Source organism: Benincasa hispida, chromosome 6 (assembly GCF_027475165.1).
Source record: "Benincasa hispida cultivar pf3 chromosome 6, pf3_genome.v1.1, whole genome shotgun sequence".
Classification (NCBI taxonomy): domain Eukaryota; kingdom Viridiplantae; phylum Streptophyta; class Magnoliopsida; order Cucurbitales; family Cucurbitaceae; genus Benincasa; species Benincasa hispida.
In genome coordinates this window covers 54829175-54847841 of record NC_143483.1, presented here as the reverse complement: position 1 = coordinate 54847841, position 18667 = coordinate 54829175, and the positions used below count along the sequence as shown (strand labels likewise).

General features: G+C 35.8%; 1 protein-coding gene across 1 annotated transcript; it reads left to right on the top strand.

Moving 5' to 3' along the window:
• Positions 1-352: 352 nt before the first annotated feature.
• Positions 353-2811, top strand: LOC120079376 (Cyclophilin-like peptidyl-prolyl cis-trans isomerase family protein). The gene is made up of 2 exons (XM_039033539.2): positions 353-1248; positions 2337-2811. The coding sequence occupies exons 1-2, from the start codon at positions 393-395 to the stop codon at positions 2543-2545; spliced, it is 1065 nt and encodes a 354-aa protein (XP_038889467.2). The 5' UTR covers positions 353-392; the 3' UTR covers positions 2546-2811.
• The last annotated feature ends 15856 nt before the right edge of the window (positions 2812-18667 follow it).

Genomic DNA, 18667 nt, shown 5'->3' with positions numbered 1-18667 from the left:
AATTATATTTTATTATTATTATGATAATTAGTTGGTTAAGATACCATTTTGTTGTCAAAGTAAGTTGACTCAATAGTATTGACATAACTTCCATCCCAAAAGGTAAAACCTCACTCAGAAATCACCAATGTTGGGGGACTGATGTGTTTAAGGTTAATTTTTTAAAGAAAAATTTTAGAGAAAATAAGTGTAGAACAAAGTTACCCATAATCTCGGTGTTTTGGCAAGTATAGTGTTTAGGGTCTTCTTGGTCTTGGATTTTAAATAAATAGAAATCCAACTAAAAATGTCACAATATCCAACGGATGACTAACTCAAATATCATGTCCAAAATTAATTTATTTTTTAAAGAAAAAATAAATTTCATTGGAGAAAAGGTGATATTTTTAAAAATGGGAAGGGCCCCACTCTCTTGTCTGTGGTCACAAATTCTTCATTTCCTTCTTACCTCCTCACAGTCTCTCTCTCTCACAATCCACATTCCACGATGCTCCTTCTTCACTCATTTCCCGACGATGGCCTTCCCTCTCCTTTTCACCTCCTCCTCCGCCGCCGCCACCACCACCACCGCCTTGCTCTTACCTGCACATCACCACCACCACCGCCGCCGTCTCCCCTCTGGAGACATCGCACTCCCTCGCCGCTCCCTCCTCTTTCTCTCCACCTCCCTCTCTCTCTCCACCGCCGTCAATCCCCCTCCCTCCCCGGCTTCTCCACCGCCGGACACCACTATCACCGACCGCGTCTTCATTGACTTCAGCATTTGCCCTACCAACTTCCTCCCTAACCGTGAATCCACCGATGATGGTGGCGATTCCCTCCTCTGCTCCGATTCCGTTCTCCTTGGCCGCCTCGTTATCGGCCTCTACGGCCATCTCGTTCCCATCACCGTCACCAATTTCAAATCCATGTGTACGGGGTCCTGCGGCTCCTCGTATAAGGGCACTTTGGTCCACAAAATCTTCCCCGGCCAATTCTTCCTCGCTGGCCGACAGGGACGCCGTGACAAAGGAGAAGTTCGGCCGCCATTGAAATTGCCGAGAAATACGGAGTCGGTGAAGTCTGACTCGTTCTTGCTTTCGCATTCGAGAGGCGGCGTTGTTTCTCTTTGCCTTTCGGAGAACGATGACGACGACGAATTGAAATTGGATCCGAATTATCATAATGTGGAATTCTTGATCACCACTGGCCCTGGCCCCTGCCCTCAGCTTGATAGCAAGAACATTGTCTTCGGGACCGTGCTTGAAGGTACAAATTCGAACTCTACATTTGAATTCTAAATTTGATCTCTATGATTAGTTTCAAAGGTTTCAATTAATCAGTTTCATAATCATGTATTACCCACTTGATCACTCTCCAATTTTCTCCTCTTTGTTACTTACTCTTAAACTCTATTTGATATCATTATATTTACTATGATTCATGAACTTGAGCTTTTAGGTTGATGGGTGATTTAACCTGATATTAGAGCATGAATTTCTATGTTTGAACCCATGTACTATCATTCTCTACCAAATTAATTCTGATTTCTATTTGTTTAATGTTTTACTAATTTTCACATACACAACTTAGGGAGTGTTAAATTAGTGACATGGTTAAATTTATTGCAGTGACCCACCCATTTCAACTTTTAGGTAACAATGGTCACTTAAGTAGGACATTATTAGCTATTCAAACACAAATAAGAAGAAGATAGAACTATCAAAATGAGCGTAATTCAACTAATATAAAACTTGTACTGTAGACTTAAATGTCAAAGATTTGATTCTCCCACACTATATATTGATAAAAAAGAAACTATCGAGAAAAATTACAATATAACACTGATTTTGTGAGAGGGCAATGTATTCTCCTACGAACCACCTACTATGGTAGGTATTCTCTTACAAGTGAAGATGATTTGTGAAGTTTTACTCGACTTTAAACCTCTTATACAATATGTTAACACGTTAGTTCTACCTTATTGGGTGTTTCATGTAAATCGCATCGTCTCTATTTACTTTGTGGATTTTACGCAGCTTTAAACTCTAATACACTCCATTCCACACGTTAGCTCATGATCAAGCATATAAAAAGATGTCCCTTTTCTCACTAGGAATCACAGTCTAGATGATTTATCAAGTTTTTGACCAAATCACGAAATAAACTATACCTTTTAAAACCAAGTTCAAATTGAAAAACTTCTAAATTTATAGTAGGAACCAAATTAACGGTAAGCAAAAAGGCTGAAATTTTTAATTTAAATCAATACCCAATAATCAATACCGATATTCTTGGTTGTGGAAAGTGAAAAGGTTATTGATATGTGTGTGAAATTTCTGGGTTCATTTTTTCAGGTCTAGATGTTGTGGCAGCCATATCCTCAACTCCAACATACAAGCCATCTGAGAGAATTAGGCAATTCAATGACTTGGCTAAGTTTTTAGGAGATGAAAGAGCTCAAAATGCAAGAACAATATGGAACAGACCTCTCCAAACTGTATATATCAGCGACTGTGGAGAACTTAAAGTTGCAAAGCCTTTACTGTCTCCAACTCTGCCTTAAACACAGACCACATCCACCCATTATTGTCTCTCAAGGTTCCATTTCTTTATCTTCTCATCTTTCATTTGTGTTCTTCTTCAGTGAAAATGATAATTCCATCCCCATGTTTTTGTTTTTTTCCCTCACACGAACAAAGGGTTAACCAGGCCTCTGTTATTGTTCTGACCATTGTTTATGTTCAAAACAATCAGAAATCAAATTTTGATGTCAATACCGTTGATGTTTTTACATATGCTAAAAAGAACAAATTCATTGTTGTTCGCTCATTCCTTGTGCTATAGCTCTTTCTTTCGATGTTTCCATTTTAGAAGCGAATAAGTATTTGATAGTTTGGAATTTGGACGCTCTACTAGTTTGCATATCTAACCATTTGTTTAAGTTAGTGTCCATTACGTGTTCAACAAATTCTAGAATCATATTGAATTTGTCTAAATAGTGTTTCATATGTTTGACTAAGTCTCAACAAGAACGTAACAGACATATTATCCCAACCTAAAGTATCCCCTATTCACAATTAGGTACTTTATCTAGTGCTATTTAAGTTCAATCTCTTACATTACGTAATTTTTCCTCCCCACAATTATGATCTTATTAGTCTTTTTTCTTTTTTTTTTTTTAAAAAACAAAACCTTCATAGAAAATAGGAGTGTGCTTGTATTGCAATATCAAGGAGAATAAATGAAGAATATGATGGGTTAATGTAGATGAATATGTGCAAGTTCGATACTTGAATAATATCGAAAAATAGTCACTTTTTTAGAGTTCATTTTTACTATCATTTTCTAAGACTTTAAAGTCATAAGCGTATAATATAACATCTTAAAACTCTGAAATTCTAAAAATTAAACGGGCTCATATCTTGCGCGTAGTTAACAAAATGAGTTAGATTTACTATTTAGTTAATGAATATGAAGAATATCTGCATGTTTGAGTAACCCACTTTTTGTGGAAAAGAGTTTTGAAAAAACTAGTATACTAGGTATTTGAAAAGTATTAGAAAATGGTCATATTGATAATTTTATTTTCCGTTCATTTTTTTTTGGGGTTAATTAGAAGTATAATGTAGTTTTTTAAAAAATATTAGTAATACGGGATACATTTCAAACTATTTAAGAAATTAGGATGCATCTCTTCGAAAAATATATTCATCTTGAAAATTGTCATATTCAAAAGTATTGAAAAAGGTAACCAAAAAATGTAACGAAACAGTGTAACGGAGGTTGGATGGAGTGTAAATTTTAGAGACTTTTTTTATGTTTTTTTCCCTTTGCACCAGGGTTCAGATCCGGCCAATAACACATCATCATTTTTGTGAGTATATATATATATGTAATTTTCTAATTTAATTTTATACGAGTAAAATTATAAGTTTTATTTTATGGGTAGCTATAATATATTAGGCAATTTTATATTAAATTCAGAAATAATCTCATTATATTCTATTATATGAAATGCATAAAAATTTTACATTGAATTCAAAAATAATATTTAATCTATTCTTTTTGAGTATCACGTTAAATGCATAATTTTTATTTTTTTTTTAAATCTCATATCTCATCATATTCACATTAAGTACATATTGAGTTCTTTTCTTTTTAGGAGACATTAAATTAAAAAATAAGGCAGTCAAATCTAGATTAAAAAACCAACAATAATATTGTTTTAGTTACTAGACGATTCTTACGGCTTTTGGAATACATGTTCTTTTAAAGATATTTTTTTAGTGCTTCTTAAAATTTGATATTGTAATGAGGGTTAAAGTTTACTTTAACTTTAAACACTATACATTAATCATTTAATTTTTATATCATTAACAAAAAATATTTCTCTTAATTTAATGTGTACGCTACTTTAGGTCAAAATTTTAAATTTAACGATCCGACTTTCTAAGACATCTCATAGGGTCATTACTATATGCGTGCATAAATATTTACATTGAAAATAAGAAAAAAAAAGGGGTAAAATGGACTATTTTATTAAATAAACAATCTGAACAAAATTTCATCTCAAGAGTTCATATCGTTTAATTTGGAGTACACCTAAAACATATATTTTAAAATAAAAAAAATTAACTAAAGATGAAAATCTTGACACCTAAATTCTATCGAAAAACAAGTTCATGAAAAAAAAACTGTAAAATATGAAAAAGATATATGAACTAAAATGTGGAATAATTGATCCTATTATCGGGATTAGGCTATGCATTCACACAGTGAATACCTGAGCTAGTAGGACAATCATACTGTAACCGTTCCTAAATGACTAACTAAGGGGTAACCTGCCTTGCCCTAACATGCATGTCTAGTGGCATGATAGTACACCGTCAAATAAAATATGATAGTGAACCTGTCGATTCACGGAGTCATAGCAAGCAAATGAACCCATTGGTTCACGCTGCCTAGCGGCCTGATGGCATATTGTCAAATAAAACATGAAACTAGGCATGTCGATCCTTTGTATCAAAACACGCATCAAGGCAAGGCGGTATATCACCCCCACTGGTTTAACATGCGTCATATACAAAATCTCATAGGAGGTTCCACAACATAAAACATTATATAGTACCTAATGCAACATGCTCATAATCCACATAAATTTCATGCATTAAATGGGTAAAGCATAGTTCAATTCACGCTACCAATAGTTCAATAAATAACAGGAAAATTCTGAACTAGGGCGTCTGTCATGAAGGCATTGGTAGTAGCATCATTTACCTCAAAGCTTAAGCTCAAATACATACAAAAATAATCCCCTTCTTGGCTTGAAAATTCTGGATCAAGGTCCTTAATGCCAAAATACAACATTAAATTTCAACTTTTGGGACCAATTCCAAAACACACAAATTTGTTCTCACAATCTCCAAATAACTTATCCAAATCTTGCTAAAATCACCTTTAACAGCACTTGACCATCTACTAGAAATGCCTAAAAATTATCAACTTCAAACTCCTAAATTAAAGTAAAACCAACCAAAAACTAAGAATTAGAATTCCCAAATTTTAGCAATTACTGACGACATCGAATGGTCTCAAAATCTTACTACTTACCAAGAACGTGCCAAAGTGCTTCAAATTTTGTTGGGCCACGACCTTAAACACCTTGGAATTCAATCAAAATCAAATGGCCCAATGAAATGAGGACTTAGCTTCCCTTCCTGTCAAACCTTAGGACATCTTTCATGGGTGCCACCTCCAGGAACACTTTATCACCTACCTCAAACTCAAGGTCCTTACACCGAATATCGACATATCTCTTCTATCTATTCTGGGTTGTCTACATTCGAACTCTAATCTTCTGTATTGCTTCATTCGATATTTGCACTAGTTCGAATCCCTACAACTTTTGTTCACTAACCTCATCCCAATAAACAGGGGATTTGTCCCTTCCCATATAGGGCCTCAAATGGCGGCATGCCAATAGTAGCTTGATAACTGTTATTATAAGGAAACTCGATCAAGTGCAAGTGAGAGTTTCAACTCCCTGAAAACTCCAACGCACTAGTGCGTAACATATCCTCCAACGTTTGGTTCAAACACTCCATTTGTCCATCTGTCTGTGGGTGAAAAGCTGTGCTGAAATCTAACCTGGTGCCCAACGTAGTTTAGAGACTCTTCCAAAAACTAGATGTGAAATGAGAGCCTCTATCAGACACGATAAACATTGGCACCTTATGCAATCTCACCATCTCTTTCATGCATAACAGTGCCCACTTATTCACTGAATAAATAGACTTCCCCATAATGTAATGTGCTAACTGGGTGAGTTTATCCACTATAACCTAAATCACTGTAAAGCCCTTTGCTGTCCGTGGCAACCCCACTATGAAATCCATAGAACATTTTCCCCATTTCCACTTTGGTACATTCAATGGTTGCAAAAAGACTACTGGCTTTTGTCTCAGGGTCTTCACCTGTTAATACACCAAACACCTACTAGCAAATTCAACTATCTCTCTTTTAAAATCATACCACTTGTAAGCTGCATCAGGTCTTGATACATCTTGATGGTGCTAGAATGAATTGAGAATGGGGAACAATGAGGTTCTATCAACAATTCATTCTTAACGTCACTACCTGCAGGTACACATAAATGCTCCTAATAAAGGAGGTCGTGATATGAAGATACTAAAAATTCATTGTCTTAACCTAACTTTACTTGACGAAATTTCTCAATAAGGTAAGGGTCACCTCATTGAGCATCAATAATTCTTCGTCTCAAGGTTGGTTGTACTGTCAACTGTGCCAACTATGAAGTGATGGTTGTATTGTCAAATGTGCCAACTATGAAGTGACTTCCCCAATTGCTATTGTAATCTCAGCTCGTTCGAAATCCTAGCAGAGATAAGCCTGTCTAGTAATTAGAGCTGCTGAATGGGTTGTCTTTCTACTCAGAGCATCTGCCACCACATTCACCTTGCCTGGGTGATATAGAATCTCACAATCATAATCCTTCACTAACTCCAGTCATCTGCGTTGTCACATATTTAACTCCCTTTGAGTGAAGAAGTACTTTAGGCTCTCATGGTCTATGAAAACCTATCTCCTCTCTCCATACAAGTAATGTCCCCAAATCTTCAAGGCAAAAACCCCTGCTACCAACTCCAAATCATGTATGGGGGTAGTTTCGTTTATGACTCTTTAACTCTTGAGAGGCATAAGAAACCACTTTGCCCTGCTGCATCAACACACACCCAAATCCTTCTTGGGGACATCACTACAGATAATAAAATTTTTTATCTATCGGTACCGTAAGAACTGGAGCAGAAACCAAATTCTGTTTAAGATCATGAAAACTGTCTTCACAAGTCTTACTCTAAACAAAGGAAGCTCTTTTCCTAGTCAACTGATTGAAAGGAGTGGCTATGCAAGAAAAATTCTTCACAAAACGACGATAATAACCTACCAACCCTAGGAAACTGTGTACCTCACTAACCGTGGTTGGACAAGGCCAACTCGTAATTGCCTCAATCTTTGTAGGGTCAATAGATACTCCTTCCTTTAATACCACATGTGGACACTTGCCTCAACCAAAACTCACATTTAGAAAACCTGGCATATAACTTATTTGCCCTCAAAGTCTCCAAAACCATTCGCATCTCTGCCTCTGTCTTGGAGTAAACCAAGATATCGTTAATAAAAACTATCACAAAAATTTCAAGGAATTCCTTGAACACCCTATTCATTAGGTCCATAAAAAGTTTTGGGACATTTTTCAGACCAAACGACATTACAATGAACTCATAATGTCCATATTTGGAACGTATGTAGTCTTGGGAATATCACTGTCATTTATCCTCAACTGATGGTATCCTAAATGAAGATCAATCTTGGAGAAAATCATAGTCCCCTATAACTGATCAAACAAGTCATTAATCCAGGGAAGAAGGTACTTATTCTTAATGGTCACTTTGTTCAACTTCCTATGGTCAATGTATAGGCCCCCATTCTTCTTCTTCCCAAATAACATTGGTATACCCTAAGGTGATACACTTGGTCATACGAAACCCTTACCTAGAAAAGTGTGAAGGAAAGAAAAATGATTATGGTCTATAAATTGTGACTAAGTTCTAAAATTCGAGTGGTTATTATTGCAATTTTCAAAGTTTAGGTTCTCCCTTTTATCTAATTTCTATTTATATATATATATTTTTTAGAATAGGTAATATTATTTTACAACAACAAGAAGGATCCCACAGCCTAGAATCAAGGCATCAAAGCAACAAAGCACAAGCAAAAACAGGGTAACAAAACCAAAGCAAAGCCAATAGGATAAGACCAAAACAAAACCAACACATAGACGCAAACTCGCAAACCACCAGGAAGACTGGCAGAGAAAAAACCCAAAACCTCAGATATTAGGGGCTATAGCAAAACAGAGAACAACGTAAAGTTCAAAAGTAAAAAACATCCGTACACACACTAGACAAGACCAAGAAGGTCAACCCGCTAGGAAGTAGCACGAGCACGAACCGTAGAGACCATAATGTGAACCAGAGTAGACACTGACCTCGGTCAACCTCTATGAAGCCGCCGATTACGCTCCTGCCAGATGTAGTATATGGACGTACACCAGAAAACACGGAACAATTTACTACGCACCCTCTTATTGACCCCACACGGCACAACCAACTCAATTCTACATCCCAACCAGCCACCCGATGTGTCAAACCCAACTGACGCAACACACTAGACCACACCTCTCTCCCAAACCCACACTCAAAAAATAAATGATACTACGAATCCACACCTCCCCCACACAGAAGACACCCCCCTCCGAAAACACACCCCAACTCCTCAACCAATCACGAGTACCCAACATGTCCCTCACTGCTAACCACACATAGAAGGAGTGATGCGGAATACCACCCCCCGCCCACAACATACCAGCCCAAAACACCCTAGGACGACGAGGACGTATACTCTCTCAAGCACTAGCGATAGAAAATCGACCACTAGCATTCGACACCCAAACCCAGTAATCCTCTCCCCTCACCCTAGACCCCATTACCTGGATAAGACCTCAGATCTCAAGCAGCTCCCAAGACACTGTAGGCCACCTCTAACCTCCCTCACCATCCAAAAACTCTGACAATCGTGCTTCCAAACTACTCCATGCATCATGAACCACTGTAGACTGTATGAATCCAAAATCGCGCCCCCCGGCAGCCAAGGATCCCACCAAACAAAACAAGACCGTCCATCGCCAATCATCAAACGAACCAGATGCTTGAATCTATATCTACTTCGTAAGATAGCCCTCAAGCACCAAGACCTCCCAACCTCACTCCGAACAGCCCACAACGACCGCCCACACAAAACATACTCCTCTACCCATGCCACCCAAAGTGACCCCGATTTAATTAAGAGAAGCCAGAGCAACTTCATAATAACAGCCTGGTTCCAAGAGGCCACATACTTCACACTCAACCCCCCTCCCAACGGCAAGTATACCTCATCCCATGCCACCCGTGCACCTCCCCGACTCACCACACTACCTTTCCACAAATAACTACGTAACATACGATCAACGTCATGAGTTATACACGTAGGCAACACGAATATGCTACACCAATATACCTGAAACAACTGTAAAACAGACCTAACAAGCTGCAACCTCCTAGCAAAGGAGAGGGATCTCGCTGCCCAACTTCTAATACGAGCTGTAATCCTTTGTATCAAAGGCGCACAATCCACAGCCCTCAACCGACCCACCAATAAAGGTAAACCCAGATACCTAACAGGCAACGAGCCAAGAGAGAGTGAAACCGAATCGAACCGAATTTTTCGGTTTCACTGAGTTTTCGGTTCGATTTTTAGAAATGGTTCATTTTTGCAGTTTGAATGACCACCCCTACTATCGACCTCAAGGTCTGAGGTTCGATTCCTCTATCCCACATTTTAATTACAATATCTTAAAAAAAAACCAGGGGGAATTCTAAAAAAAAAAAAAACTTATATGTTATCTAATTCACATTTGATCTCTAATTAATATTTACTTCAGATCAAATAAAATGAAAAATATATTTTTAAAAATGACATTTTATCTTTAACTAATATCTACTCCACTTTAAATAAAAGTAAAAATAACTTTTTTAAAAAAAATGACATTTTATCTTTAAAAATAACTTTTTTTAAAAAAAATGACATTTTATCTTTAACTAATATCTACTTCACTTTAAATTAAGGATTTTTCTTGTTTAAAAGGGGCACATGCACGTTTAGTAAAAAAAAATTACGGAAACTAAAAACATGTCACTAATTTATCTATTTCTGTAAATATAGTAAAAAGAAAGACAAACCCACACAAAAATTGGAGAATGACCAAAACATCCTTAAACCATAACAATATGTGGCCATTCAAGCCGAATGAACTTTAATGTTGATGCTTGTTGATTGATGTTTGTTGATTGATGTATGAATCTTTTCTGATATACTTTGAATATTAATACCTTTATTGATAAACATCTGATATTATGATGATGTACTTGAAATTTTAATATGTTTGTTAATTGGCATTTGATAGTCTGTTTAGTACTTGGAATTTTAATATGTTAATAGTTGATGAACTCACAACTATGATGCTAACTAGTTTGGCAATCATCTTAATGATATACTTGTTGGAGTTAATGTCCTAAATCGAGTGTATCTTGTAGTTTGTAAACAAAAATTATATATCTAATAAAATAAGAAGTATTTTATTAATGTTTAGACTTATTAAATCAATCCAATAAACTAAGATTCAATGTTATTTTATGAAACTTAAACATGTATGCGGAGACATACATGTGGATCACATTTAAATAATAACCTAAACGATTTGTAGTAGATGGATAAGACTGGGTACCTTATCTTGGTGACACTACGAATATCGTCTGCTTTGTAGATGTTACAATTATTGTAAAGTGCTACAAATGATCTAATCCTGATCGTTCATGTGGAGATTTGTGAGCGGGGATATTCTATACAAAGAGTTTGTAAGACCGGACCGCGAAATGAATAGTCTCTCTATATAACACTATTGCTAGAAGAGACTTACATTTCACTAGGATGACCATAAGTGACTTCATCTTAATCTTGGGTGAGTTGTGAACTCTTGTCTATGAGTACAATCCTTTGATTTGTATGGGTGAGAGTGACTTGTTAGCCAACTCAACAAACCTACCATTTTGGGGACATGTCCGAGTAGAGAGCTGAGAACACAACTAACAAGATGAAATTCACTCATTTTCCAATCTTAGGGCAAGCAGATAAATTGCTCTCTTAATAGCTGATTCCTGGTCTTGAATATTGAGGCCTTAACCTCTCGCTGGCCCAAAAGGTCTTAGTTTATAGTTGGACTATAAATTGTTTGTTCATTGGAGAGATCAGTAGTATTTAAGGAATTAGATGTAACTACAGAGGTAAAACGATATTTTGACCCAGCTATAGTTATGGGCAATTTGTGAAGGACTGACTCCCTATTGATTGGTTATATTTGTGGACTAAAAAAAAAATAAATCTACAATGCGAAGAGTGCACCTATTGATCTTTAATGGAGTCATTGATAACTAATGAAAATTGATTAATTTAAATAAAGAGTTTAATTAATCAATCTTATATCATCGAGGCTTCTAATCTGTAGGTCCATCAGGTCCCCTTGTTAGCTCATTAAAGGATATATAAGAGGAATGATTTGAATTGTTCAAATCAATTACATATTAATGAAATTAATATAAAATGGTTAATTATAGATGTGATCTATAATTAAGAGAGAAAAATATTTGAATAAGATTCAAATGTTAAAGAGATGTATACATATAAATATGTGATAATTATATGTTGATTAATTCTATATTAAATATGATTTAATATAGTCGTTTAATTGATTAATTAATGGTTTTAATTAATTTTGGAGAAATCGAGATAAATAAACATGTGATGTTAATTATATATATATATATATATATTAAATTGGATTTAATATATATTATTATTTAATTATTGGATTAATTAGTTAAATAAAAGTTATTTAATTAAATTAGAACTAGAGTGGGAATAGGGAAGACTAGGAGAAGGGGTTCACCCCTTGTTCGGTGGCTAAATAGGTGTCGTTAGTTCTACCCAACCCAAAAAAAACAATATTTGTAAAGCTCGAACAAAAAACTAATTCGTAGTTAAAGTGGAAGTAAGAGGTAGGAAATAGAGCATTGGGATCGGAACAAGCAAAATTTAGTGCAAAATGACCAAAATACTCCTAGGGAAGGTCAAACTTTGACCTAGGGTAAAAAGAGGTGAGAAAATAGCATAAAAAATGTGAAATAAGCTGAGCATGAAGTGTAATGGTGTTGTGCTCAAGGCTACAAGGTAGTAGCTGCAAAATAGAGGGAGCGTCACGGTGTTACCTTAGTGTGTCGCAGTGCTTCGAAAAATTTCACGTCCATCTCTAGTGTAGCGCCGCTGCACGGCAATTTTATAAATATTGATCCTTGCCGAATGAGGATGAGGATGAGGATGGTTCTTAGGGGGTTCTTTTAGGGTTTAGGTAAGAGTCCGTCAAGGCCTTCACGGGGAGCCGATTTCTGAACAAAAGCGACATCTCGGAGCTTCTAAATGAGTGGAGATTTGAAGAGATCGTTGAAGTGCAATCCCAAGCTTGAGGATGACAGTCAATAGCATGACTTGCATTTTCTTCCCTCTTTTATTTTCTGTTCCTTTGTAATTTGGTTAAAATATGAACGGTCTTTATTTGCATCGCTACCAGGAATAACTGATTTATAGTCCTGAGGGTTTTTTTTATGTAACCTCTGGGTTGTGAAACTTTGTTGATTATTCTTGAATTTATTGAATGCATAAACTATTTTGGCATGCTTTTGTTTAGTGCATTTGAACAATTAGCTACTGTTTAAATGATCTTTATTCGATGTCATGCTTAAAAGAGAGGGCATTATATTTGGATTAGTTTGTCAAACTATTAATCAACTATGCATGAGGATGATAATAGGTTAATAGAGATCGATATTAGAGGAACGTAGTGTTGCACCTAGTTAATTGATTACATGAGAATGAGTTGATAATTAGGCGTGAGAAAGAGTTGAGCGTGATAGGGGATATCTGGATAAACGATTCTTAGCTTTATAGTTAGCATAAAATGAATTCGAGGTCTAAATAATTAATTTAGTGGATCCATCAATGAAATCATCACCCTAGGTCATGTCTTTAACTGTTCACCTCGATGTTATCCTTTATTTGTTTTTTAGCACTAGATTAGATTCAAATTCATCGGTTCAGTCCCCTAGATAAAATTAGAAGAACCTCTAAGTAGCTAAGAGTGAGTCAAACCAATTTTTTAGAGGACAATACTCAATCTCTTGACCACTTTATTATATTACAATTTGTCGCGTGCGCTTGCGCATTTCAAGGTTATAGCGACGTTACCGAGGAATTGTGTTTTGATTCCTTTTACTATTCAAGAAATTTGACTAATTTTAATGTAGGGTGTAAATTAGTTTTATTTATTTTATTCTATTTTTTATTTTTATTTGAGTCTTCTCTAGGTTGATTCCTTGTGGTGTTTGCATTATCATGTCTTAGAATAACTTTGGGTGGCCTTATAGGTTTTACTAACCTAGCTTAGGTCCACCATCACCACCAATTCCTTTCAACCTATACCCTTATCCAATTAGTTATTCTTCCCATGACCATATGAGTTATTATGTTCATCCAACCCCAATAGAAGATAAATCTTCATTAGAGGACCAGTTAAAAGAGTATATCCTAAAGTCCAAGCTTAGGAGGTTTTGTGTGTCTGAGATGGAGAGGTTGGATAGAATAGAAGCCCAAGTGGTAGAGAATGAGACAACCCTTAAACATATAGGAGATAAACTTAGTCTGATAGTTGACTCATTTAGAGCCTTGCATGAGAATAATTTTTCCAAAGCCACTGAGGTAGGGAGGTTTACTATTTTAGATTCTGATGGTGAAGATGACTTGGAAGCATTAGAGTCACACCAAGAACAGGTTTTTGAGATTGAGAGGGAAAGTGTGCTTAATTTAGATGAGGAAGCTCAAGTAATTAAGGTTGAAGTTGAAGAGCCTTATTTTCCATCTCTCGAAAGCCTTCCCATTGTTGAACTTTCTCTTTCTCACGAGCCTTGTAAATATGAGTCTTTTTAATTGTCAATCTTTTTATTTTTCAAAAATTAAAAATATCAAAAATAATTTTTTGCTTTGAGGTGCCCACAAAAAGACAGTAAGCCTACAAGACTTTGTAGATTATATCGATTCAAGCAAGAAGGGGTCTGAAAAATGGGAGAATTTTTATGTGTCTTGATAAACAATCTCTCATATTATCTAGCTCGAGAAGTTAAACCCAGTGCTTTTTGAGAGGCAACCCAAGTTTTACTTTCTTTTAGTTGTCTTAAGTTGTTTGTTTTTGTTTTTAGTTCAGCTCTCATGGTGTTCGATCATGTATATTTTGAGTCTTTGTCTTACAAGAGCACTCAAACAAAGTAGTTGTTTGTAGGCGTGACACATGTGGATTACTTCACTAATAAGGCCAATTTTGCTCACTCCTTGTGTTTTATTTTCTTTACATTGCAGTGAGGATAATGCATATTTTTAAGTTTAAGATGGGGGAAGTGAAGGAACTCTATTTACAGAGGACCTTTTGAGCGGAAGCGAATCGTCCAAATCTCATTGTGAATGAACTCATATGTTTACAATCATACAAAGCAAATTATGCAACAAATTTAAATTATAGCATGTTTTGAAATTAAAAACTAAGGATCAAGAGACTATACCTTTGAAGAACCGTTCTTCAAGTAAATCCCTCGATCGTTCACAAACACATCAAACAACATGAACACCCTCGAACAACAACAAGCAACAACCAGGCACTACCACTCGATTACTTTGGTATTCTCGGTCTGAGAATCCAGAAGTGGTGGGTTCTAGCTATTTTGGTTAGAGGGATGGTTTAGAGTTTAAAGAGGAAGATGATCGAGTGGACGACGAAGTCTATCACATAGACAAGTTACTCGATCGTTTAGATAACAAAGGTATCGTATATTATCTGAAGCTATCTTGTAGTAACTTGATAGTATATCTGATATCTCGTCACTCTTAATCACGTCTATTGGAATAATTAGAAATCAATTTTCTTTTATTCCACTTTTTTTCATAAAACTGTATAACTACCCACTAAGGGTGGTTATGGAGAAAAATGAATTAATTATCATATAATTAATAAATTATAAATAAATATGAAAACTAACTTATCATATTATATTTATAACCTATAGTTTTAATATAGCATCACATACAATATATAAACCATAGTTCTTTTTCTCTATTTTATGTCATCTAATATCAATCATATTTATATTAAATTTGATAACTATGAATCTTATTCATAGAAAATATATTTGAATCATAATCAAATATTAGTTCCTCCAAAATAAATAATAATGTATAAAATACATTAATATAAATTATATCATATATAATTGAATTCCCTCTTATTAATTTGAACATTTCAAATTAACCCAAACACTAATTCTCAACTTAAATCCATTGAGATACCAAGGGGACCTTATGGACCTAGCTTAAAGCTCCAACGGTACGTGAATAACTAACTAAACTCTTTAATCACATTGTCTACCATCCGTTAACTACCAGACACCCTACTAAGGATCGACAGCTGCACTTTTTGCACTACAGATATATTTCTGTATCCATTGGATATAACCAATCAACAGTACGATGACCCTTCACAAATTGCTCGTAAGTACAACTAGGCCAAATTATCATTTTGCCCCTGTAGTTATATCTAACTACTTAAGTACCACTGATCCCTTTAATGAACAATAGATCATAGTGAAGGAAATCAGACATGAAGATTTCCATGAGCAGTGGAAGGATCGTTCTAAATTTCAATCCTATTCGAACATTAACAATTGCAGTACACAAACAGAAACAACATGTTATGCGCAAAACAAAAATTACATCATACTTTACTAAATGATCAAGGAAAGGATTAACAAACCTTTGAAGACTCATCTTTAAAACCCTTAATCACGAACACTTGAGTAATCAGCAACACTGCAACACTCGAACACTCGTATAACATGATCGCTGCACTACACAATCACAATGAACTCGAACAAAGCGATCACCAAGGTCACGAACACAATGAACGCAATGAATGGCCTCCACAGAACCTCAACAGTGTCGAATTGAGTATGACAACCACCAAAAAGGTTACCTTGATATTCTCGATGTGAGAATCAAGAGTGTCGACTCTATGTGGACTTGGTTAGAGGATGAGACCGGAGGAAGAAAAATTGTGTAAATGATTGAGCAAGTGGGAGATGTCAAAGCTTATCGTATAGGACGATGCCTAATCGTTTAACAAAATCTATGCGATCGTCTAGCTAAAGCTATGCAATCGTTTAGCTCATCGGCCAGCTGAGTGTCTATCGTGTAGAAATACTCCATGATTGTCTAGTCTCTCCAGGCTGTCGTTTAGTAAATCTTATTTACTTGACAGCCTTTCCGTGAGAACTTTCCAAGAATTGAATTCTCAATCTTACTAAATTTAGGAAAATATTTTTCCTTTTATCTCATGGTTACCATGAAACCACCAATAACCTCCCACTCAATCGGTTATTAGAGAAAAAAAATAATTATCAAATAATTAATATTATTATAAATATAAATGATAACTAACTTATCATACTATATTTATAATCTATTGTTTTAATATTTCATCTCATGAAACATATAAACCAAAGTTCTTTTTCTATTTCATGGTACTTAATGTAAATCTCATTTATATTAATCCTCCATTAGATATATCTCATACATCATACCGATCATATCATATATAATTGAATTACCTCTTGTCAATTTGAACATTTCAAATCAACACCAAGAACTGAACCTCAACTTGCATCCATTAAGCTACCAAGGGGGACCTTATGGACCTGTAGCTCGAAGCTCTAACGGTACGTGAATAACTGACTAAACTCTTTAGTCATGGGATCCCCAATCCGTTAACTGCCAGACACTCCACTAAAGACCAACAATTGAACTCTCCTTACTACAGATATATTATGTATCCATCTTAACCAATCAACAGTGCGACAACCCTTCACAGATCGCTTGTCAGTACAGCTGGGCCAATAACCGTTATGCCCCTGTAGTTACATCTAACTCCTTAAGTACCACTGATTTCTCTAATAACATAAGTCATAGTCCTACTATGGCCGAGTCCTCTCTTCCAAAGAGAAGCTGTGGCCACTATGTTCAAGACCCAGAATCAACCCTTAAGGGAGCAATTTATCTACTTTCTCTTGCTTCGGGGAAGAAGTGAATTCCATCTTGTGTAACTGAGTTCTCAGATCCCAAATCAGACAAGTCCCCAAAAAGGTAGGCATGTTGAGTTGACAATCTGGCCACTCTCACCCATACTAATCAAAGGACCACCCTCAAAGGCAGGAGTTCCCAAAATACTTAGGATTGAGGTCATGTCATCTAAGATCGTTTAGGTGAGATGTAAGTCTCTAGTATCAACGATGTTATATATAGAGAGGAATCATCCCGTGGTCCGGTCAAACTCTTCGTATAGGACACCTCCGCTCGCATGTCTCCACATGAATGGTCGGGATCTACCATCTGTAGTAGTTTACAACACTTACAAACCTCTACAAAACGAATCGTATCCGTAGTGTCACCAGGATCAGGAATCCCTAAGCAATCCTTATACTACAAACCTATTTAGGTTATCACTTAAGGCATGATCTATTTGTATATCTCATATACATGCTCAAGTTTACATACGATAACCATGGAGCTTTGTTTATTGGATATAAGTAAATGTCAGAATGAAATAACTCCTATTTATTCATAACAATGTGTATATTACAAACAACGAGACTCCGGGAGAATTAGGACACGAATCCCAACACATAGTCCCACTGTGACTAAACCTCTCTTGGACCAAGAGAAGGTATAGTGCCACATTGTTTAAGTCCCCGAATCAACCCTTAAGGGAGCAATTTATCTACTTCCCTTAAGGGAAAAATTTATTTACTTATCCCTGCTTTGAGGAAAGAGTGTATTCCTTCTTCTGTAGCTGAGTTTCTAGCTCCCTAATCAGACGAATCCCCAAAATGGTAGGCTTGTTGAGTCAGCGATTTGACCACTCTTACCCATGCAAATCAAAGGACCTTTCTCATAGGCAGGAGTTCACAACTCAATCAGGATTAAGGTCATGTTATCTATGGTCATCCTAATGAAATGAAAGTATCAATCATGAACGACGTTATATAATGAGACTAAACATTTCGTGGTCCGGTCTTATACAAACTTCCTTGTATAAAATATCCCTGCTCGCATGTTTAATACACAAATGATCAGGATCAGATCATTTGTAGCACTTTACAACATTTGTAACAGCTACAAAGTGGGCCATACTTGTAGTATCACTAGGATAAGGTACCCAACCTTATTCATATACTACAGACCATTTAGTTTATCACTTAAAGCATGATCCACTTGTATGTCTCCACATACATGTTTAAGTTACAACGATAACCATGGATCTTAGTTTATTGGTTTGTGGTTAATGCAACAAAAAAAAAAA

Excerpts from the sequence above, each read along its gene's own strand:
- LOC120079376 (XM_039033539.2), top strand. The coding sequence starts at position 393 with ATGGGAAGGGCCCCACTCTCTTGTCTGTGGTCACAAATTCTTCATTTC. Across the intron at positions 1,249-2,336 it reads CTTCGGGACCGTGCTTGAAG|GTCTAGATGTTGTGGCAGCC; the intron begins GTACAAATTCGA and ends TCATTTTTTCAG.